Source organism: Gekko japonicus, unplaced genomic scaffold (assembly GCF_001447785.1).
Source record: "Gekko japonicus isolate JY-2015 unplaced genomic scaffold, Gekko_japonicus_V1.1 scaffold138, whole genome shotgun sequence".
In the NCBI taxonomy this organism is placed as follows: domain Eukaryota; kingdom Metazoa; phylum Chordata; class Lepidosauria; order Squamata; family Gekkonidae; genus Gekko; species Gekko japonicus.
Window position 1 is genome coordinate 441,047 of NW_015163096.1, and position 23,985 is coordinate 465,031.

Consider the following 23,985-nt stretch of genomic DNA (forward strand, 5'->3'; position numbering starts at 1 on the left):
CCCTCTCGGGCTCGCTCGCGCTGTGCGAGGCTCTCCCGGGGACGCCCGGAAACGCCGCTCTTGGGCCCAAAGAAGGCCTCCGCCCGCCGCCGCCGCAACCGCCACCTCGACCGACCCCCTTTCCTCAGAAACCTCCTTTGCCTACAACCACGGCGGGTTCAATGTAGCCCCTGGAATCGGGTGGGGAGGTTTACAGAAACATGGCGGGTAGGTAGCACCTCCCTTCCGCCCCGCTACCCTGTCCCAATGTAGCGCTAGAGAGCCACCCCGGGGTCGAAGCGCCTCAGCCCCCCCCCCCGAGCAGCAGATTCCCCGCTTCCTAAAATTAATACTTTGGCCTGTTACTCTCTTGTGCGCGCGAGCGAGAGAGAGAGAGTGCCGGGCAAGTATGGTAAAGGAGTCGTGTGTGAAGGGATTTTGTTGTTGTTACTGGTCGCTTGCTCGCTCTCTCCCTCTCTCTCTCTGTGGTAGGACGGGCTTGTGGGATTTGTTGCCAGATGTAGGCGTCCCCTTCCCCCCCCCCGCCCCCGGCAGCATGGCTGTGAGGAGGGGGCCGTAGTGTAGGGATGTTGCTCGTGTGTGTGTATGTTTACGTGCTAGAGGAAGGGCTCTTGTTTTTACAAAGGGGAGAGAACGGAAGGGTTTTAGAAGGGGGTAGGGAGGGACACACCGACAACAGGGCTTCGATACAGGGACCCTTCTGCTACAGTTCACATTGGAGGTCTCTCCCTCTCTTTTTCTTTGCATGTAGATCTGTCGCTGCTCCAGAAAGACCTGCAGGAGGAGATAGACGGATGTAAGTAGTGCCAGCAGCTTTCCTCTTCCTCCTCCTCCTCCCCCCCCCGCCCGGGTACACATGCGGATACACCTTCACCGTCTCCAGGGAGGGCTTGGGGTGGGCCGGGACCGTCCCATTTTGCTCCCTCCCGGAAACTCAGGGTATCCTGGGTCTCGAGCAAAATGTGGAGATGCGACCCGTCCCTCTGCGGTGGGGGGTGTCTGGTGCGTGTGTTCTTTTTATAAAGTATCGGCTGGGTGGGGAGAGAGACGGATTGAGCTCGCGCGTGTATGCCTCGCTCTCATTTGGATTTGCTTCAGTGAATAAATGGTTTGATAGCATGGAGGCCCACGTTGCATTGTGGGAGGAAGCAGCCATGCTCAGCTGTCCTTGGTCATTTCCTCACATATGGGCATTTACGTGTATGGTTTACAAAGGGTTTAGGGGGAAAAAAGTTTTTGGTCTCTCTCTCTCTGCTTTTCTTTTAGGTGCTGGAGAGCAGGAAGTGGAAATGGGGAAAGCAATAAGTTGGATGGGTTGGTTGTGCTGTTATTCCAGTGAATGAGATTTTAGTCATGTTGCACTGTTAAGTTTAACAATAGCAGAGGAGGCAAATAGTAGTTTTTTATTCACCTCACAGAAGTTTCTGAATTATTGCTCATAACATACTCAGTGTGTCCTGTAAGCAGTGAGCCTTTTTTTCAAATTCTGTTAACTTTTGGAGAGGCCACTGAAATGAGAAATTTATATGGATAAAAAAGCAATGAACAGTAATGTCTAATTTGGCAGTAATGCCAGATATTAATGTTTTAAATAAATGGGATGGTGTTTGTTTTTTTTGAAACTAAGGTGCTTTCCTCACCTGCAGTGACATGCTTGTGTGGTTTTTTTCCAGTTGCTGATAACAGGGCAGTGGGGTTTCCAGATGCCAGGGTACCCTATGTTTTCCCTTCTCCTGTGGCAGCTGTTCCACCAGTGTACATTTTCAGGGTTTTCTAAAAATTGGCACTTTTCAGGGTTTTCTAAAAATTGGCACTTAGCTTATTGTTATAACAATCTGTCTATCAAGTTCTTTCAATTCCCAGCTTGTATTTTAAAAAGTAAATGTGTAGCTTCTTTTGTTGTCAACTTGAAACAAAGCCTTCTGGTAGTAGTGGTGAAACGTGGGAGACTGGGTCAGGGGAAATGGGGTTAATATGGGCAGGATGAGGAAGTTCTAGACTTTCTTGTCCTTATGAGTGCTACCCTCTGTTTGCTGAAAACTTTCCCTAAATGTTGTAGCAAAGTGGGTTTGGGGAAAGATGTGGAAAACCTGGGAGCTGCATGGAACCAGCATAATGGGGGGGGGGAAGCCTGTTTTCCAGCAGCATCCAAGTTAAGTTGCCAAGGCATCAACATTTGATCCATGGTGTTCAGTACCTGAGAATTTGGAGTGCTGCTGCCTATTAAGATAAATAGCATCAAGTTGGATAAATTGTTAGCATTTACTTAGATAAAAACAATGACGTCCATTTTGAACATACAAGTGAAGTTCGCCTATGTAACTCAGTGTATTCTCTAATTCCTAATAATGTAAATATGATTTACATTTTTATGGTTTTTAAAAACCACGAATGCTGTAATAGGCAGTCTGTGCAGGGGTCTATGTTTGTGTAACATTCTTTAAACTCTGTGCTATAAAAGGTGTTCTGGGGAATAAGAATAAGGCACCTGAATAGTATAAAAGCTGTCTCTTATAATATTGGCTCACATTGGTTCCCACACTCTACTACTTTTTCCTTATGCACAGAGTCTTCATAGATAATAAGTTTAGTTGTTAGCTCTTGGATTGAACCACTTTATCAGACAGAATAGCTCTTGTGAGGCTCTAAATCTTTTCTAATCAGTGAGGGTGACCTGATATATAAGCAAATCTTAACTTCTGTCATAAACTGTGCTGTAGCATTCATTGCGATACAGCTGTATACAAATTAAGGATGTTTCCTCTCTTTTACTGCTCACAAAAAACAGTGCTTGTAATAGGAGTCTTCATGCCTTTAATTTCTTGATTATTAAGGCTATAGTGGAAAGTTTTGTCAAAAAGGAGTACCTTTCAATGAGCAACAGAGTGTTTAGATGCTATATTGGCTTCATTTCCTGTAGAAGTCCTTTTTGTGCCAGAGTTCTGCATCTGAGAACACTTCGTTTCTTGTTCTCACATGTTTCATCCTGAACTTTGTACCCTGTGTGTTCCTAGAATTGTGCAGCTGTCTTGTCCCTTCATAGAATGAAATGAATTACCAAAAGATCTGATTTTCACCAGTGGCTTTGAGGATTAAGATGATGCCTTAAGATGGGTATAAATGACATATTGACAGTCCAGCAAACTCCTTGTAAGAAGCTGATGTCTAAGGCTACTGTGTATTTTGTTTTAGGTGCTGTCTCCCTGTAGTTTCAATGACGAACTTAAAATACAGTAAATTATGGTAATCCAGTTCATGATAACTTCATAAATCCTTGACTGAAAGCAAAAGCTTCACGTTCTTATGTAAACTGCTTGCAAGGCAAGTAATATTTAAATTATAGCAGTGGAGGGGGAAGCCAGTGACTGCTTGCATTGCATGTTATTTCACAGTCTTTACACCCATGAATTCACTGTTATTTCTGATCTGTTCAGCCAATGAACTGTGACTTTCCTAGGTAAAGAAAATGATGTTTCTGATAAAGTCCAGCATTCTGTTCTTGTTTTCTACTTAGGACTCCACTGTTAACTGCCCGTAAGTCTTGTAAGCAGCTAAAATTCTTCTATTGCTTCTCGAAGAAAAATGACCAGTTATGTAATTCTAGCCAGGCAAACCTCTTAAATATAAATGTTTCTCCATAAGAAAAGTGACTTGCTCAGTAGTGATTGAGCTTGGAAGCAGAAGAGAGGGTATTTTTTACCTTATAGTAATAAATGGGACAAGGAAGAGTTCAACCTTGACACTTCTACTACCTAAATATTTTGCTTTAAGAGGATTTAGAACCATATTCTGCTACGGTTTTGTGGTTGTTTCTGTACATGACTCAACAGTTGTACTTCAAACTTACCTTGCCTAGTATATGCTCCCATCTTGAAGATTTCTTTTCTTAAAAGCCCAGGGAAATTAACAGTGTAAAAAAACAACTGACTGTCATGAAAAAGTTATGGAATAAGAAAGTAAAGAACACAACAATTAAATTTATTTAGTACTTTTTAAATTGTCATTTAATATGGCCTCTTGTTTAGCATCCATTTGAGTAGGACGAAACAGTCATTTAGGTTGATGGAGTACTGAGGGAAATTTGAATCTAGCATTCTGTTGAAGTCAGTGTCTCATGTAGAGAAACTCTTGTGAAACTTTAATGTTCCAGAATAAACAGTAATTTGCTTTGAATCCCTAGGACTGCTAATCGGTATCCTGTGCTTGCTCCACAGTAAGGCAGTTGTTTACAGATACCCCTCTGCAAGCTGCAGAAAGAAAAAGGAATGCACCAGAGTCTATAGCATCTCTGCTGACATCCATCAGTCATGGAGAGGTGTGCTGTTGATACCCCCATGACAGATGGGGATATCCAGTCATATCCACTGATGCACCCATCTCCCCCGATTCTAGAGTGTTGCTGCCCCTATGTGGGAAATATACCAAGGACAGGAAAAACTACTCTCCTGTGGAAGGAGTTCCGTGGTAGGACTGGTAGGTTTCTTGGAATTAACATACTCCAGGAACTTGTGCAAACGTGTGTTTGAGTCCTTACTTGCAGCCAAGTTCTCTTTTGCAATGCTCACACATACACAGGGAAGCAAATGTGTTCTCTCCAGGCACTGTATTCATGTGCCTGTGTAGCTCCCTCGGGACAGCAAGCTCTAATAAAACACATGGGATTACTTGCTGTGGTGTTCAGGGGCATCCAGCAGCTCCATCACATTGTCCTACTTGGGCTTGCAGAGCCTCCAAACTGGGGAGGGGTTTGCAGCATCTGATTCTTCCTCCTTTCCACTGGGGCTCTTCTGTGTAGCCTAAAAAGAGAAGCCAGCCACCTCCTCACTGGTCTGCTTCAAAGCCATTATGAAGCTAGTGCAGCAGGCCACACATTGTTCAGTCAATTCCACTGAAGTCTTTCCAGAATTAGCAGTCTCAGGAGACCAAGTGAGTCTTACCTGCAGTCTCTTTCCTGCTCATATTGCCCTGGCTGGACTAAACTCCTGGCAGCTGTTGGCAGTGATTGAAGTGGGTCCTTAAAAGGCCCACACCGCATTACTACTCTTACAGTATTCCCCCTTGTTCCTGCTGTCGGCCTGGCTGGCTTTGGCAGCTGTTGGTTGTGGTTGAATTGGAGCCTTCAAAGGCCCATACAGTATAGCTGCTATGGCAGCATTTCTCCTCATTGCCACTGTTCCTATTGCTGGCACTCATGTGAGTGTCTGTGACTCCTGGGTAAGTCTGGGGGTGGCTCTGTAAAAGGAGGTGGGCAGGCCTCCAGGCACTTCTGCTCAGGAGCTCAAGTCTTGGGCACAGTGAGGCTCAAAAGTCAGACACATGAACGGAGAGAGTGAAGGCAGCAACATAGGAACACATAGTTGCACATTAAGAAAAGTAGTCCTGTCACATCCTACATCTCCAGTAGCTCACTATAGAAAGGCACCCATCTGGCAAAGACCAGCCATGAGTTTGATTCAAGCTACAGGGGTGGTGGCAAGAAGTCACAGTTCAACTTTTGCCAGCAACAGCAAAACAGCAGTAAGAGGGTGGGGTAGAAGCCTCACGCTACATACTTGGATGCAATTCTCTAGCCGCTTAACAGACTGGGTGGTACAGGAGCAAGACACAGCACAAGGTTATTAGGCATCTCTCAGCACTGCAGTCTTGCCTTTGACATGAGCTAAATAGAAAAGTGGAAAATGCGGAGAGGCATAGTGCAATGAAAGGGCATGGGTATAGTGTACCCCAGGGGCTTGGTTCAGATTTCATGTCAGTAGATTCCCGAGACAGGCTTGACAGAATATTAAGCACAGTGGAGAATTTGCCTTGTCAAACAGAATTGTGGAAGAGGCTGCTCATGCTGATTGGCTGCCCAGCATGTCAATCATTTTGGCTGGCAAGCCGCATGCAGTACCAGGGAGCTTATTGCCACCACCAGCTAATAGTTGCCCCAGCAGCCTTCATGCTCTGTTAATGCCTGCTGCCACCCATATAATCTGTGTGCCTTACCAAATGCTGGGAGTGGTGTGGGGGAGTGTGAAACCTGAAGACCCCTCCCCCCTTGCAAGAACATACCTGTGTGCACATTGGACCACTCCCCAGTCCCCTCCTAGTATGAGCTGCATGCAGGGAGAGTGTTGCCTGAGTCTAGTTGTATCAGCCCCCAGTCAAACTCTCCTCCAGTGGAGAGCTCCACACATCTATAGAACAGCATCGGAACACATCTGAAGGCAATTCAAATTAAAGGGGTTGCTAGTCTTCTGCCAACCTAGCAGTTCAAAAGCAAGAAATTGCAAGTAGATAAATAGGTACCACTTCAGTGGGAAGGTAACAGCGTTCTGTGCTCCTTGGTGTTTAGTCATGCCGGCCACATGACCACGGAAACGTCTTCGGACAGCGCTGGCTCTTCGGCTTTGAAACGGAGATGAGCACCGCAACCCTAGAGTTGGATTCGACTGGCTTTCGAGCAAGGGAACCTTTACCTTTACCTTTTAGTCTTCTGGTAAAGTTCCAGTGTATTTTCAAGCTACACCAACAAACTGTAGAGCCGTAGGCAGAGCTGGGCCACTCACTTTCTGCCCATGAGAGGGACAACTGTGTTTGTCAAACAACTGTCTGTTAAGCAGCTTGCATTGGTGCAGGAACTATACTAGGATGAGAGATAGCAACTCCACAGTAGAGCGATTAGATGCATGCTTAGCTGTTTGTCATGTCATAGTTCCAGGACGATTGGCACTATGGTTGAAATGGCATCCTTCCTAGCTTCGTCTTCGATGGCTGCCTGTGAAGAGTCCAGAGAGTCACAAGAACTCTGCAGTAAGATCAGAGAGCAAGTTGGACTTGTGCAGGGTTTGCATGCCTCTCTTCCTTGGGGGGAGGGCGGTGTTCCTACAAGGCAGGCTGCCCATTTGGCGGATATGATGGAACTGCTGGACTGCCACTTATCCATCCATGGAGGGGAGTTGCATTGGAACTGTGTCTGCATGTTTTTGCTGGGGTTGTTCCATGCAGCTCTGATCTTTCAAGGCAATAGGCCAGTGGTAGCAGGTTGAAGTGGAATCACCATGGACGGCCATTGTGCTCCCTGTGTCCCCCACTTGCATCACAGAGAGTTTGGTCAGCGTGGTATTGTGGTCACAGGATGGCAGCAGGATGCCAGTATATCTGCCAGCCCCCCCCCCCGCACAGTTCATGCTTACTACTAGCAGCTGTTTTGCAGGACAGGCTTGTGGAGGCAATATGCACAGTGGGTATGGGGGTCAGGGTGAAACATCTATAGCAGTCCCAATGTGAGCAATGACTCCCCCTCCCTTTGCTTATCTTTGTATGTTGTCCTTTGCACACCCTGTTAGGGGTGTGTGTCCTACAGTGAAGTATTTGAAAGAATTCTGAGCAGGGCAGGATACATGCAGTATCAGCATTTCTTCTCCTCTTTGGCAGTTTGTGCTCAGTGCCCATGTGTTGTGTTAAGTGCCATTTCTTTCAACTACCCTCGCATTGACTGGGTAAATGTGTCCTTGAGTCATGCTCTAGAAATGAGATTCCTAGACCTCATACATAACTGTGCACTTGAACTGTTGGTCACAGAGCAAACCAGAGGGGTTCTTGAACTTGCTTCTGGGTCTCAAGACCTGGTGTGAGATGTAGAGGTCGTTATTCCAATTGGGAACAGTGACCACATGCTATCAAGTTCAGCATTCAGGTCAATGGGAAGTGATCCATAAAGTCCAAAACTGTAATATTTGATTTTAAAGTAGAGAACTTTACAAAAATGAGGGGAATAGTAAAAAGGAAGCTGAAGGGAAACACAAGAAAGTCAAATCCTGGCCTAGAGGATGCTTGGAAGCTATTTAAAACTACACTAATTGAAGCCCAAATAGAATGCATTCCACAGGTTAGGAAAGGCACTGCCGAGTCTAAATGAAGGCCTACATGGTTAACAATGCGAGTCAAGGAAGCTATCAAAAGGAAAGAGGCTTCTTTTAAAAAGTGGAACATTTGCCCCAATGAATTGAACAGGAGGAACCACAGGCTCTGACAAAAGAAATGCAAGTCAATAATTAGGCAAGCAAAAAAAGATTTTGAGGAGCGAGTCAGATGAAGGTGGGTGGGGAGGAGTTAAAGAAACCCAGGGGAGAGGTTATGGGGGTCTTTCAGGGAAGGGAAAGAGGAAATAGTGAGGCAGGGAGAAATTAGATGACCCTTGCAAGTCCTTGTGGCTACTCTGCTTGTTATTTTATAATGAAGAAGGAAGATGAATCTTTCAAAGAGATATTATGTATAATGTCACTCTTGATTGTTTGACCGTCTGGACCCATTTTGTAATTGCTTTTGCCTCCCTGTTTTGTACACAAGTGTGTATGTATTTCTATACATATATAAAATATGTATTTGAACCCTGATCACAAAAGGGTATGAAATTAGGCCCTGGTTCGCGAAAACTTATGACAAAATAGAATAACAAATCTTTAAGGTGCTATGAGATGCTTTGTTTTGGTTACAACAAACGTCTGCCATTTCATTGTTTTATAGTAGTTTTGGTACAATTATTAACATTTTTGTCTTCTACGGGTGTTGTGTTATACAGGAAAATGCTTCTGAATCTTAGGATGCTTAGGACTAATAGGTGTAATTTGTCTTACTATAACACCAAATTATAATAACAAATATTTACAGCATTCTTTAAAGATGAGAGATGAATTAGATAAATTAAAGTTTGAGTGTAAATGTGGTAAGTAAAGGTTTCCCTTGCTCAAAAGCCAGTTGAATCTGACTCTAGGGCGTGGTGCTCATCTCCGTTTCCAAGCTGAAGAGCCAGCACTGTCCGAAGACGTTTCCGTGGTCATGTGGCTGGTATGACTAGACACTGAGGCACACGGAATGCTGTTACATTCCCACCGAAGTGGTACCTGTTTATCTACTTGCAATTTCTTGCTTTCGAACTGCTAGGTTGGCAGGAGCTGGGGCCAGAGACGAGAGCTCAGTTTGTCATGCGGCACTCGGGTCTCGAACTGCTGAACTACCGACCTTCCAGCCTGTAGTTCAGCGTCTTAACCACTGAGCCACCGCAGCCCTAGTAAATGTAGTATATAATGGTAAATAAGTTCAAAATTGAGAAATAAGTTCAAAATCTAATATTAACAATGTTGGCAGGCACTCTCAGAGTTTGGAAGAAGAGGCACAGGGCCTTCTCCGTGATTGACAAGCCCACTGTGTTTGACAAGGGCATGTAAAATTACTTTATTCCAGCAGCATTTGAAGTTGTTTAATGGACTTCTTTAGAAAAATCATACTGCAGGTAGTATTAGAGTTCTTCTGAAACTTTCCATTAGTGCTGTTTTACTTATTAGGGAATTGGTTTTTATAAGTTTTACCTGTTACTTTTTTATTATTGGTTTTTATGAATGCTCAGCATCATAACTTGTCTTGTTACCTTCTGTCTCATGTTGGTAGAGTTTAAAAAAAGCACTCACTGTAGTGCCAGAAAGCCCTAATGCTACATCAGAGACCCCATTATGATGTGTACAGTATAAGCAAGTTGCAGAGTCAATTATTATCAGCACAGTGGAGCAACAGTGTAACATAAGAGCATGTAGAGACCACTGGAGTATTGACTTTTATGAGAAGAGGTTAGATATGAGAATGGCTGGCTCCTCTTCTTATTGTATATATAAAAAGAAGGAAGTAATGGAAGGTGCTTCCTCTGGCTTGCTACAGATACTCTTGTGAGAAGAATGTGTTAGTCTTTGCGAGACTGAAGGCAGAATGGTGAACTAAGAGTACAGCTTCTATTACCATGGCAGAAGAGCATGCTGTTGATGGCAGATCTCTAATGGAAGCAGAATCATTTATGTTTTTGGAGACAGCGGGTACTTTCAAATATATCTTAATTGTCTGTGACTGAACTTTGAAAGTGTTTAAAACCATATATAGCAGTACTTGTTGTAGATTTTCTGGGCTGTATGCTGTGGTCCTGGCATTGTAGGACCTGACGTTTTGCCAGCAGCTGTGACTGGCATCCTCAGAGGTATAACATAGAAAGATGGAGTACTCTCTGTGTCAAGGTGAGAAGAAAAATGGTAGGCAGGTAATTTATATCTACTCAGGAAGGTGGAGTAGGGCTGAGTCATTATCTTGTAGGCGTTCCCCAGGCTGTGACATGCTAATGGAGGAGCTTTCCTGAAGAGGTTCTTTTGCATATGGCTTGGCTGTTGAAATTCTAATCTTATCTGTAATGCTATTATAAGATGTAGAGCATTTTGTGTTTTTCAGGACAGGAAACCATGCCCTATTTATATTTAAACTCCCTTCTTTCCTGTTGAAATTGTGTTTATGTTTATGGAGGATTTAGTGGCTTCCCTGTGTAATCTTACATGGTAATTGGAGGTGTTGCCCAGCCTTTTGGTGTTTTGGAATAAGATACTGTGTCCTGTTTGAGTTAGACTATGTTCAGCCACATCCAATTTCCATGTTAGATTACACAGGGAAGCCAATGAAATTCATAAACACTGATGCCAGTCACAGCTTCTGGTGAAACGTCAGGTCCTACAATGCCAAGACCATGGCCATACAGCCTGGAAAATCTACAACAACTAATGAACTCCGGCCATGAAAGCCTTTGACAACATATATAGCATTATTGGTAATGAAGCTTAATAGAATTGTTGTTGATATGATGCAACAAATCAGAGTATAAAATAGTTGTCTGGTTATTTCTATTTTTGCTTATGCTGTTCTTCAAGGCTCACGGCAGATTAGAACCTTCTTAAAACTAATAAGCAAAGTGAGCTCAGAGGTGCAGTCCCAACATCTAAGTAACTGTATTGTGTATTGTACCGATAAGTTGCAGTACTGCTGGATTGTGCATAAATATTTTGTTCATTCATTCCAGGCTTTCTATGGAATTTGCTCTAGCATTAGCTCCCTGCTGGCTTATTCAAGAGAACTAAGAAATTGTCAGAGTGCAAGTAAGATGGCTGGTAGTCCCTGCCAGGAAAATCACTGAAGAAGGCATTGAGAGCTCACGTGTTCTCTCTTCTGTGAAATTTTCATGATCTGATCACTATATATAAAGTGTTGAGCGAACCTCATTGCTTGCGAACAAGATTACCATTTAAAATAAAACCGTTAATACCAGTGCAATCCTGATCATTAATAACCAGTTAAAGCAGATCATTTGTTCTGGAAGATATTGGAGCTTCTGTGACTTTGTAAGGGGGGCACCATATCTCTGGAGCAGCCCCTAAAATATCACTTCACTCTCATGATCAGTGTGCTTCATAGGAGGTAAATTCAAAGTAGTGCTGAGTGTGTTAGATATTTCAGTGGGAGATATAAAGGGAGTAGGATTTCATTTAGGTCTTAGGTAACCAAAGGTTCTGCATATGCTTCAGGGAGGACTACAGAATTAGGACCATTTATTCAGTGTGTAGCATCTAAAACTAGAGGAGTACTCTTGTATGTTGTTTCTTGGTAAGGCATAACATTGTCAAACATTTTTGACATAAGTAGACGTATCATGAAAAAGACATGCTGAGCTCATGACTTCTATTTGTTACATAATGTGATGTCCTGGTTTTATTACAAAAAATGGCAACAGCCTTTGAAGATAGCAGTGTTAAACTTTTGTAACTAATATTAGGGGATGATTTTAAATCCCTAGAAAGACTGGCATAGCCAAAGGGCTTTTCTGTGTGGCTTTCTGTGTGTCAGTGATAAATGAAGACTCTGTAATGTGTATCCGAATAGTACAGCTTCTCCCGTACGGAAAACATGTACAATTTGTGTCTGTATTATATGGCTCTATTCAGATGTTGCATGATGGGCATGAATCTGGCTTATTGTTATGCTTGCATGCCCTCTCTCCATGCATGGAGTACGACTGAAAACATCCTGGTTTCAGAAATCTTTAATTATAATATTATGTGTGATTGCACTTTGTTGAATTATAGCACCCAACTCCAAACCTCCTGACAATCTTGGCAAGAGAGTGGATATATATGTTAAATAACATCAGAGAGAGGATCAAACCCTGTGAGACCCCACAACTCAGGTCTCATCGGGAAGACTTCTCCTACCCAATAACAACCCTCTGTGACCATCTCTGGAGGAATGAGGAGGATCAACTAAGGGCAGTGCCCCTTGGCCCCAGGGAGGAAAGGTGGTCAATCAGGACCAAGTGGTCAACTGTATTGAAGGCTGCTGATAGATCCAGAAGGATCAACAGCGATGTTGTGCCTTTACCCACATGTAAATAGACATTGTCAGCCAAAGAGACCAGTCCTGTCTCGCTCCCAAAGCCAGGCCTGAAGCATGATTGAAAACGAATTCAGACCTGGCTTTAGGAGTGAGACAGCACTGGTTGCCTTGCCTGAAGATCTCTGTTACATGTGGATAAAGGCATTCCGGATTCTAGACTAGGGAATTTCAGATTCTAGACTAGGAATTCTGGATAGAAAGGCGGGAGATGAATGTTTCTGTATATTAATTAATGATTATCCCTCGTTTCTGATTGGGATTTGGGTGGGGTTTTTTTGTGTGTGTGTAGTGGGAGTGGGGCAGGGCAGGAAAGGACAGTTACAAAAAGGACAACACAGGGAAGAAGAAACACCTTCTAGTGTTGATTCTAACCAGCACCTACAAAAAACCTATCCTTATTGGAGATAGTAAATGTGTCCCTGTTTGTGATAAGAATATCTGTAAATAAATCATTCTACCATGATTTCCCAGCTTTAGTTGTTACCGTTGGCTACAACTAGAAATATAATGTGCTTTGTGTTTCCTTGACCAATGCTTTGGTATCTTGTTTTTGAGTTGATCTGTCATCATGATGTCAAATGCTGTAAGCAACACTGCAACCAAGCTTGATAGCTTCATTGAACGGAGAATGAATCCTTGCCTGATTTCCCCTCCCCACTTATTTCATGGTGTAGTGTAGTAATAAATGGAAGGGTGTGTGTGTGTGTGTGTAGAATGTGGGTGGAGTTTTATAACTGCTAGAAAAAGGATCCATGCTTGCAAGGAAGGAATGGCTGCTGCCTGAGCAAGTAAGAACATAGAGATAGGAGAAAAAGGGTAGAGTTGCACCACCTCTAAAACTTCATTTAATTTGAAAGCCAGTGTTGGCCATGAAGCTTTATAGAGGCAAAGCGGTGTTACTCTGTTCTCTGGCAGCTTTATGCTGAAAGCCCTGTATACCTTGCTTTAGAAATGAGTGGTAACCAGTTTGATTTAATATCAGAAATGCCAATATTGATGCACTGGGAATATATCCCTTTCAGTAACCCCAGTTTGGCTCCTAAAAAATTGATGCTAGGATTTAAGAATTCCAGATATTTTCATGACCCATGAAATATTAGTCCTGTTGGTAATGACGGTAATTTCTTACATATTCAACCGCTGGAAAATGTAAACGGTTAGCTTTAGAACTCTTTATACCATGCTCTTCTATTTTCTGGGAAGTTACAGTTTTCTGTGTTTGAACCACTATAATATTGTGTGCTTTGAAGACACTTCAGAAAAATATTAGCATGATAAAATTGTCACTTGCTTTAATAGGCACAGTATGTAAAGGTAGTCTTAGTTTGTGTTGTGGAAACTAAGGGTTAACAAACATTCATGTATTTGTGTGCCATCAGTTTTTAACTGAGATTCTCTGTGGTAGGAGAGGGATACATGTGCATGCAGGGCAACAGACTGGGTTTCTTCGCAAGCCTCCTTAAAATGATGCCTGAATGCAGCTGGTATGTTCAGTTGCTGAGACTAGAAGGTGTCCAATCAGTCGACTGAAGGACCAGTAGAAAGTTACTAGGAACTTAGTGTCTTCACAAGTGTTGGTTCTGTAACTGTTTTGTTAACTACTAGAACATAGGAAAAGAACTGTACACAAGTGAATGCAGTTTTCAAGACCAATTACATAGAGCTGTTTTTAAAAAGAAATCACTGTAAAGGAAAATGAGGTTTTAATATTTGCATAGGCCAGCCTTTCTGAGCATTAGACATCCTTTTTGTGTTAAAATATCGTATTGTGATTGTAAGGAATATTTCTGATGTCTCTGATAGTTGGTGTGGATGACTACAGCTCAGAGTCTGATGTGATTATTATACCTTCAGCCCTGGACTTTGTCTCACAAGATGAAATGTTGACGCCTCTAGGAAGATTGGACAAGTACGCTTCAAGTGAGAACATTTTTAATAGGTATGATGTCTCATCCTATTTTATGTTATTTTAACATATGTTTAATTCATGTGTGCAAGGCATAACTTGGATCTCCTTTTTCAAAAGGGCAGTTATGAATTAAGTATCTACCATTCATTCGCCGTTTTAGATGTCTTCCCTCCAGGGGTCATTTTGTAGAAAAAGAGCTAGGGGAACTCATTAGCATAACTCATTAGCATATGCCACACCCCCTGACATCACCGGAAGTGTGTCATAAGGCCACACCTCCTGACATCACCGGAAATGTGTCATAAGGCCACACACCCCGCCCCCAACGGTCCCGGCTGCCGGTGCCAGCCTTGCAGCTCCACTGCCAAGCCCCATGAGGGGCCCGGCGGTGGACCTGCAAGGCCGGCGGGAGTGCAAGGAAGTCCCACGAAGGCCCTCCCTGGCCCCAGGCAGGCAGGGGTGGGGAGAGGCAGGGAGGAAGCAACTTACCCTCCCTCTTCTCCTGCCTCCTCCTGGCTGAATGAGAGACAGAAGCGGGGTGGCCGGAAGCAGGGGGCGGGGCGGCCATAAGCAGGGGGCGGGGCTTCCCCGTACCTCGCCCGGGGGAACTGTGTTCCCCCGTGTTCCCCCCCCGAAATGACCTCTGCTTCCCTCTAAGGACTGCTTCACACATTTAAAAAACTATTATAGACTCACTGTGTTTGCACTAAAAGGTCCTGTTGGAAAAGGCTAAACGCTTCTTAGGTGTCTGCTACAGGCACACACAATTTAAGATTGGCAGCTACATTAGATGTTGTGCAATTAGTTGGTACTCAGAGCAGGTCTGTAACATGTACTCATTTTCAAAGATGAGTTTATCAGCAGCCTTCAATACAAAGCCAGTTTGGTGTAGTAGTTAAGAGCAACAGACACTAATCTGAAGAACCAGGTTTGATTCCCCACTCCTCCACATGCAGCTGCTGGGTGACGTTGGATCAGTTAGAGTTCTCTCAAAGCTGTTCTCTCAGAGCTCTCTTAGCCCCACCCACCTCACATGATGTCTGTTGTAGGGAGAGGAAGGGAAAGGAGATCTTAAGCCGCTCTGAGACTCCCAAGTGAAGGGCAGGGTATAAATCCAATGTCGTCTTCTTCTGGTATCAAAATAAGCATTGCAGAAACCCATCATGATCATTGAATTCTATGGAAAATGTTGCTATTTTTTAATATTGACCAAATGGAACTGGAGTTGGAGTAGGAGTTGATGTAATCCCCCCCCCCCCCCCCCCAGTAGTTCAGAATAGTTCACTTCAGATTTCTAATTATAGATATTAATGTTGTTTAGGGCAGTCCTTATCCTGTGGAAAATAGGTTGTTATATAGTGAACTGAATCTTAGAGTACAAAGTAAGGGTCAGAATCTTTAAGTCAGATCTTTCAGCATAGCCTATTTCTTACAGTGTTGTTATGAAGACAAAATAGGCTAGCCTCATGTTGTCCACCTTGAACTCTTTGCAGGAGAATCAGGATAAAATTTGTGACAAGTCAGGTTTCTATCCCAAATGAATATCTTGCTTTCACAATATTGCAATGTGCTTTATTTCCTCATGTTCTAGGCAAATGGTGGCTCGAAGTTTGTTGGACACTTTAAAAGAAGTGAGTGATGATGAGAGAGATTGTATTGCTGTACTGGAAAGAGTCAGCAGGCTAGCAGATGATTCTGGTATGTAGTATGAAGAGTCTTGGTGAAGTAAAAGGAAAGCCAGGATGTCTAGTAGGAAGAGACAAAAAGCGAAAGTAGTCTATCATACAGAATCGTGTAACATCTTTTCTTCTCTGGGCATGTATTTCTGTCTCTTTGGTAGTTCCTTAAAAAGTATTCCTACTGAATTATGTGTGGGCCTTTTTCTATAAAGTTACTTCAAAGGGAGTCCCACAAACCTCTAGGGCACACTGAAGGTGCAAGGAAGTGAAGGAGTTGGTTTTAACCCCCAGTAATGGCTGGCAAAGCCAAAATTTGTGAGCCTCCAACTAGAAGATTTTTTAAAATCTATACCTAGTGTTTGGTCTTATCGCATACTATTACATGCACATCAGAGTCTCATAGACACTTTACCTTTAGCCTTAATGTTGTAGATGATATTGAAGAAATTAATAGAGGCAGTAGTAGAGTTAGATAAGGACTTCTATAGATAACATCCGGTCAAATAAAAAAGGCAAACCTTTTCTGTTTTGGAAATTAGTTGATTTGGAGCTTTTCCAAAATATTATTACTGGACTAATCATTAATGTTTGAAGTTGTGATGTCTTTTTATATGTTATGTTTCTGTTATTTCATGAAAAATCAGCTCCATGGTTGAGTGAACCAATATAGACTGTGCCACAGCTCTGTGTTCTTCTTTTCCACAATAACCCATATTTTAGGACTACCTAGGGATTAAAGGCGAACTTGTTGCATTGTCTTCTCTTAATAGTTTAATTGGTAGCTATGTGAGTATAGCCTGTGTTAAATTACAGCTCCACTTACTGAATACTGAATGTTTAATCTGCTTTAACTTGAAGGGTGAAAAACTGAATCCTCTTCTTAAAACAAGAATTATTAGTCATTGTGTTTGACATTTTTTAATAAAATGTTAATTTTGGTCGCAAGATGATTCCTTTTTCATTAGTTATAAGTGATTCATAAGAACCACACTGTGGTAGGAATTTGATTGTTGAACGATATCACTATGATACATACAAATGAAATATTTCTGTTTTTAACATTCTAATTCATAGAACCGACAGTACGAGCTGAATTGATGGAGCAGGTGCCTCATATTGCTATGTTCTGTCAAGAAAACAGGCCTTCAATTCCATATGCTTTCTCAAAATATTTACTGCCTATTGTGGTCAGGTACCTTGCAGATCAGAATAACCAGGTGAGAATCTCTTAAAATTATTGAATAATAAAAGTAAAATAATACACAAATACTACAAAATAATTAAAAATTCTAGACATTTCTTGAGAAGTAAGTAGAGTGGCCTGTACCAGCTTTAATGCCCAACAATAAAGCCTATCCATTGTAGATTAGACACAGTCAAGATTTTCTAGAATAGTTTTATATTGGTGAATCTTTATTCCATTTTCCTTTCTCCTCTGTCGCTTTCCCCCCAATTAACACAGGTGAGAAAAACAAGCCAGGCAGCATTACTTGTTCTGTTAGAGCAGGAACTTATTGAACGATATGATGTGGAGACCAAAGTATGTCCAGTTCTTGTAGAGCTGACCGCTCCGGATAGTCATGACGATGTGAAGACAGAGGCTGTGGCAGTAAGTAGCCTTTTAATCATTTTCTGAGGTTGGATCCAGACTGAATTTTCCAATGACAGAACAGAATTTTCCTGCCTTCTCCCTTCCACTGAACTCCACAAAATTCTGCTCCTGGGAGGCAAGGGACCCTGAGGAATGACATGAGGGTGATCTGCAGTGGGCAAGATGGGGGATTGTTGGGGATTGCTGGAAATTTCTAGTTTAATCCCTAGTGCACAGTGAAAATTGGTACCTTGTCATGGTGAGTAGGATGAAGTTTTTCATCCGAAAATATGTCACAATTATTGTTATAAGGTTTTAGTAAATATCAACATGCTGTTTGTATTGAGAATGTTTACTTGAGTGGAAATGGAAAGGCAGCAGCAGTGGATGCAGTCCTGCATGACCGGTTGTTAACTTCAGTTAGCTTCCATAAGGAAGCCTTCCCGAAGGAGTCTTCCCTGACACAGGAAATCTTGTTCGCTGGAGTACAGCGCCTCTGCTAGTGAAATGGATCTGTGGGATCCAATTTACTGTTTCTTCCATGTGTGTAAAATGTACTAATGAATGGAATTCTTAGCTCAAGAGGTGCTGATGGGTTGACTGTTCTAAACAGCAGGCCTAATAAAAACTCGTTTCTCAAAATCTGGCATATTTCTCCATTCCTTTCCAATTTAGTAATGTTTTATATTGAAAAATTCCTCGTATTTCAAACCATGCTGTTTTAGTATTATAATGGTGTTTCAAAAATCCATTTCCCAACAACTAAAAACCATTTTCAGTGAAAGAGATGACTTTTAATCAGGATAACTTTTGCAAAGATCAGTGTCTTTGTTTGCCTGAGCAATGTAGCATAGTAATCTGTAGTTCAAGGATGCAAACCATGGCAACCCTTGCAACAATCAAAAACTGTATTGCTGGCTTGTGTATTACGTGCTTGTGCAAATGTGGACAGTGAAAATGCAAGCCAACATGAAAAATTAGCCTTGGAATGCTTATAATGCAGCATTCCTCTTTGTTTGTAGCATGTAGTAACCTTGAATGTTTGTATGAAGAAAAACTCTTTTTCCTCTATATGATTCCTTCTTCCATTAGCTTCAGGCTTGGAAGAGCATTTTATTTCCATGCACTAGTGGTGCAGGATGCTTTAGAAATTAAAAATGTGTGTTACACTTTCATAATTTATATTTTATTTTTTTAGGATTGTAATATGCTTAGCATTAGAATATTTTGCTGAATTAATGGCATTTGATAGGTCATCTTGCTTTCCTAATGGGCGTCTTCCTTATAATTAGATAATGTGCAAAATGGCCACTATGGTAGGAAAGGACATCACAGAGAGGCTCATTCTTCCTAGATTTTGTGAGATGTGCTGTGACTGCAGAACGTTCCATGTTCGTAAGGTATTTACCCTTTGTAAATTTCTGCTTCTATTTTCCCCCACTAGTGTTCTCTGTAATAACCTGTGAGAGGCATATATACAACCACATTCTTTTTTGCAGCTGCACACATGTGGTTTGCTACAGAATAAATCATTCATTTCAAAACTCAAGGGTTTTTTCCCAGATGAAAATTCCAGAGGGAACTTGTAAAATCAGAGGGAATTGACATGCTACAAGATTCCTGTTCATGGGGTGCGGGTAGGGAAGAAGGGTTCTCTATTATTATTTAATCCAGATACAGACATGTCCCAGTCCAAAGATCAGTGTGTGTTTAGTTGCATATGTGGTTTTCAGGAGTCTTGGCTGGACTGCATCCCTGCCCACCACTTAGTCTTCTGATGCCTTTAGCTGTGGGAAATGGAACCCTCCCTGTGATTTAAAGCTGAGGAGAGAGTCCCTTGCTGTAATTCTCCATGTCAGTAGGCCAGCAGTCACTGCCCTGGCCACTGACTGAAGCACGTCAAGGTGGCAAGGACACCTGGCAGGTGGGCTAGTTGCCAGGATGTCTGGAAGCCGACACAGGGATGCTGAAAGGTACAGGGGTGGACTTTTTCCCTTTAGGTATTTGGCAAGATCAGATTTGATCAGTTGCTTGGGCAAATAAAAATTCACCATCAATTTTTTAGACCTTAACAGAGATGTGACTTCTAGAAACAATGGAGTGTCTCCAACTTTCCTTAGAGATTCCTTCCTTTAGCCTAAGGAGTCGTCCTCCAGCAGAAAAGCCACTTAAGTTGCAGGAAGTTTCCTTAGGCTTCAAACTTTGCTCAGTGGAGTGGTAGGATAAAAGCAGGATCCACCCCAATAGACAGTCACTTAATTGCCATCACATTGCTCCTTCATTTCACAATTTGTTTTATCAGTAATCAGGCTTGTTGCAGAAATAAATGCAACAAGCTCTAGAAAGAGGGTCTGGAGACTCCGTGGAGAGAAAGAAGGGGAGGGAGGGATGGACGGATGGGCAGGAAATAGTGGGGCAGGACGACAGACACAAGCAAGTGAGGCGGACTCAGAAGAGCTCGAAAGTGAAATCCGCAAACGGGGGAAGAGAGAAGAGAGAGAGAATCGGAGGGAGGGAGGGAGAAAGAAAACAGGCAGCCAGACTGAGAGAGAGAAGAGCTGGAAAGGGGAGATCCGCAGAAGACACTGTAGGGGGAAAGGCTCCGATTTCAGTGTACTTATCTGGAAGTTTTATTCCACTCAGTTGGACTTCCAGGTATGTGTATTGATGACGGGGGGGCAGAGGTGGCGGTAGGAGGAAGAGAGCGATGGACAGGCAGATGAGACAGGCTGGGCAGGCTGGAGGCAGAGAGCAGAGCGAGGGATGGAGAGGAGAGAGCGCGATCAAAAGAGAGGCAAGGCGGAAAGGGGAAGTGTTGGGGGGCATTAAGAAAGCGGAGAGCGGAGGGATCCTTCAGGTGCTTTACGGCAAGGCGCCTCCCTGTCTGTCTCGACAGAGATTCACTCAGCAGAGAGAGTGAGGGAGCCTCCAGGAGAGGTATGGGGGATGAGTGAAAGGAAAGAGGCAGGAAGAGAAGCGAGAGATGGAGCCCAGAAGGGGAGGTTGGCGGCGAGAAGCGCTCCCCCCAGAGGGCGAGGGAAAGGCAGCACAAAGAGGCCCACCCGTATCCTCTCCCCCCCCCTCCCAGCAGCTTTGGTCGAGCGCCATGCCAGGCTGCCGCAGGACGGGAGCCCTGGCAAGGCGAGCGCTGTCGTAGGCGGGAGGCCAGGCCTCGTCCTGGGTGGGATGTGGGGCCTGCGGCCCCACATCTCCCGGAGGATGCTCACCCGGGCTGGCAGGTTGAACTGTGCCATGTGGGCCACCGCCACCCGCTCCTCCCAGAGCCCTACCAGTGCGCTGCAAAGCGGGGGGGGGGCAAGGACAAAGGAGCAGATGGACACCACCCTGGTGAAGGGGAGGCCCGAGGCCACCCGTCCCTCATGGAGTGTCCATCCCCTTCACCGGCTCCCCCCAGACTGAAGCCGATACGCTGGGCGGTGATTCTGTGGGTGGGAGCGAGGCAATGCAGCGAGGGAATACAGCCTGGGGATTGGCAGTCCTTCAGAGTGGCAGCTGAGGGATCCAAAGGCTGTGGGAGCATGTGCAGCGTTCACACCAAAGCAGCTTTATATATGAGAGATAGCTTTATATATAAGGAGAGATAGCCCCAGTTTTAAAAGATCTGGCTGCACTTCAGGATGAGGGCTGCAATGAACCCGTGTGGGGTCCACTAAATAGACTTGCTGTCCATTACAAAGCATTGCATAGTGGAACAGTGAAGTACAGTCTTGATTCTTCAGTAACTTTGAATCTTTAAATAATTCTCTTCTATATAACATTACTTGCCAGTCTAATACGTTTATTTTTGCTCAGGTTTGTGCTGCCAATTTTGGTGATATCTGTAGTGTAGTTGGACAGCAAGCCACTGAAGAAATGCTGGTAAGTGAAAAAGCTACAGATTAAGGTTCTTGTGTAATCTTTCATGCCTTTTAACATATTGCAGTACATTACATTTACAATGATCTCCAGTCTAAGTGCATGTAACTTTGCTGGATTTAGGCAGTAGTCGCTTGTAAATAGGCTAAACTGGCAATAGATTGTACAAGGTGGAGCTCATTAGGAAATTTGGTGGGGGGAGAGAGACTAAATTTTCTCCTTCTGTGTCTGTCTTCTCATCCTAGCCCTGAACCTCAACAATACAGAGAGAGAAATGTTGTGAATGCTAAGGTTTGGGTCCAGATGAGCAGGAAGTTGCTCATCGAGCTCTGAAAGTAATCTTCAGGATGTAGGAGCAGGGTATCTTCACCTCTCTTTTCCCATGCTGTTTGGATGGGATTTGGAGTTAGAAATGCACATTTCATAGGATGGTCAATCCCTCACCATTTGAAGATACTGAAAACTATTAGGGGCTCTGCTTGGGGCTTGGTGTACATATGCACATTGTCAGTTAGGGTCAAAGGAAGTGCTTTTTTCCTAATACTAATTAATCCCCTCCTTAAGACTTTTTAAGCTTTAGAGTGTTAATCATTAAAAGCTTATAGATTCTAAGACTGGCAGGAAGGGAAGGTTAGGGTTGGGGGATGCACAGTGGGATGTGAACATCTTAATCTTACACTCCTTCAAGACAGTATAAACTGAGGGGGGCTTTAACAAGTCAATTTGCTTCCCCCTCCTCTCAGTTTACCCTTTAATCACTGAAGTTAATTAATGCTGACTTGGTCTCCGTATTTCATGATTCCTGGAGGCCAATAAGGACAGGGTTGTTTTGGGGGAGTGGTTCTTTTTTAAAAAATTATAAAGGAATATTTTCTACATAATTTTAGAGATCCTGAACTGTGCATTGTCTGAGTGGCCTGATTTTGGTACCCTCGTAGCACGTGGCTAATGTTTGCTGTCTGAAGGCCTGATATTTGCTGGGAAATTTAGAAATTATCTTGTGTCTGGGCACTTTCATTTTTCTGAGACACAAAGTATTACGAACCAAAGTATGATCTGGTTTCTTATAAATTACACGGTTACTTTCTGTCTCTTATATATGTATACCTGACATGTTTCTTGGGATTTGACTCCTTTAGTCACAAAATCTCATAGTTGATTGTCTGGCCCATGCGGATGATGAAAGCTGCCCTATGGGATCATCCACAGACATATTGAGTTATCTCTACATGGTATGACTTTATAAATTAAACAAAGAAAAACAAATCCTCAAAACTAGCCTGAGGAGGACTGAAAATGATCCAGAAGGGATGGAATGAAGAGAGCAGCTGAGTGCCAAGGGGAGGGGAGGAGCAGTCAACCTGCTCATGTCTCTTGAGAGAATCCTCGGTGGGGAAATTTCCAAATCGTTCTTTCTGCTGCCATGATTTCTTCTGGGGGCACAGTTTGCACTCTTTTCTGTCAACGTTTGGTAGGTTTTTCTTGAGAGACAGCTGTATTATGTATTATATATGTGTTTTTGTCATTTAAGTGCTCAATGAGTTTAAATAACTGCAAAAATAGACTTCCTGTCTCACATATTTATTTTATATTTATTTATTTATTTATTCGATTTGTACCCCACCCTCCCCGCGGTATTTGGTATAGCAAAAATAAATTTGAGTCCCACCCTCCCAAGGGTATTACAGTATCGCTGAATATCTAATCATTATTGCCCCATCAACATTCCCTAAGCCATCCTTCTTTGAAGTGTGATTCATGCCCCTTTTTAGAAAACAGAGTGAAATTATTTTAGTCATTCTTTAGTGATGTCAGTAATAGTTAAAGGCAGCAGTATAACAGAGTAATTCCAGCAGCAATAATCTCAGTCTTAATTTTGTCCATTCCAAAAACTAGACAATGTTTGTTCTTCTGAAAAAATATTTTAAAAACTTATGAGGAATCGTTTCATGGTAAGAAAAAAATACTAATTAATCTCGTCTTGCATTCTTCAGCTGCCTAGATTTTTCCAGCTTTGTTCTGATAATGTGTGGGGTGTGAGGAAGGCTTGTGCAGAATGCTTCATGGCTGTCTCGTGTGCCACATCACAAGAAGTCCGTAGAACAAAATTGTCAACACTTTTTATTAACCTTATCAGTGATCCTTCACGATGGGTAAGAAAATAGTTAAACTCCCATTGTTGCTTGAGGTTCTTGTATTGTATGTGGTGATTTAGAAGAATGCAATTTATGTTGTTGTTTTGTTATAATAGTCTTTTTATTAGTTTCAACAAAACAACATAGAAACAATACACACAGACAACAGAAAAAAACCTAACAGATGGATGTAAATAATTTGGATACCTTTACAAGATTATATCATAACTGATATCCCTCTTTTAACTAGTACTTCTCCAGAATGTATTCCCTAATTGCACATCTTATAACCAATTACTCCTTTACTATATCTCATTTCCCTTGCGCATGTTCAGCAACATAAGAGTTTTCTCTATCTGCACTACCCCAACAACTTAAATTCTATTAACTTCATAACTATTCCTCCTTTTTAATAATTCTTACGTACAACAAACTAAATCCATATGCTTATTTGTAACGGAACTTTTTTATTTTCTTTTGTATTTACCTTCCTTTCTTTCTTTAATTTTTATTTTTTAGCAGACTTAATTTCCTCCCTATTACAGATCTGGGCTATCC

At 42.7% G+C, this 23,985-nt stretch overlaps 1 protein-coding gene across 2 annotated transcripts in view; it reads left to right on the top strand.

Annotated features, from left to right (window-relative positions):
- The first annotated feature begins 25 nt into the window (after window positions 1–25).
- The window catches only part of PPP4R1 (protein phosphatase 4 regulatory subunit 1), a 63,062-nt gene continuing 39,102 nt past the window's right edge, over window positions 26–23,985 (top strand). For both annotated transcript variants that reach the window (XM_015406613.1, XM_015406614.1), the window contains exons 1-9: window positions 26–207; window positions 752–796; window positions 14,041–14,176; window positions 15,738–15,844; window positions 16,900–17,042; window positions 17,288–17,434; window positions 18,709–18,816; window positions 21,230–21,295; window positions 23,287–23,445. In XM_015406613.1, the coding sequence (XP_015262099.1) occupies window positions 201–207; window positions 752–796; window positions 14,041–14,176; window positions 15,738–15,844; window positions 16,900–17,042; window positions 17,288–17,434; window positions 18,709–18,816; window positions 21,230–21,295; window positions 23,287–23,445 (918 nt within the window). In that variant the 5' untranslated portion in view covers window positions 26–200. The remainder of the gene's footprint in view (window positions 208–751; window positions 797–14,040; window positions 14,177–15,737; window positions 15,845–16,899; window positions 17,043–17,287; window positions 17,435–18,708; window positions 18,817–21,229; window positions 21,296–23,286; window positions 23,446–23,985) is intronic.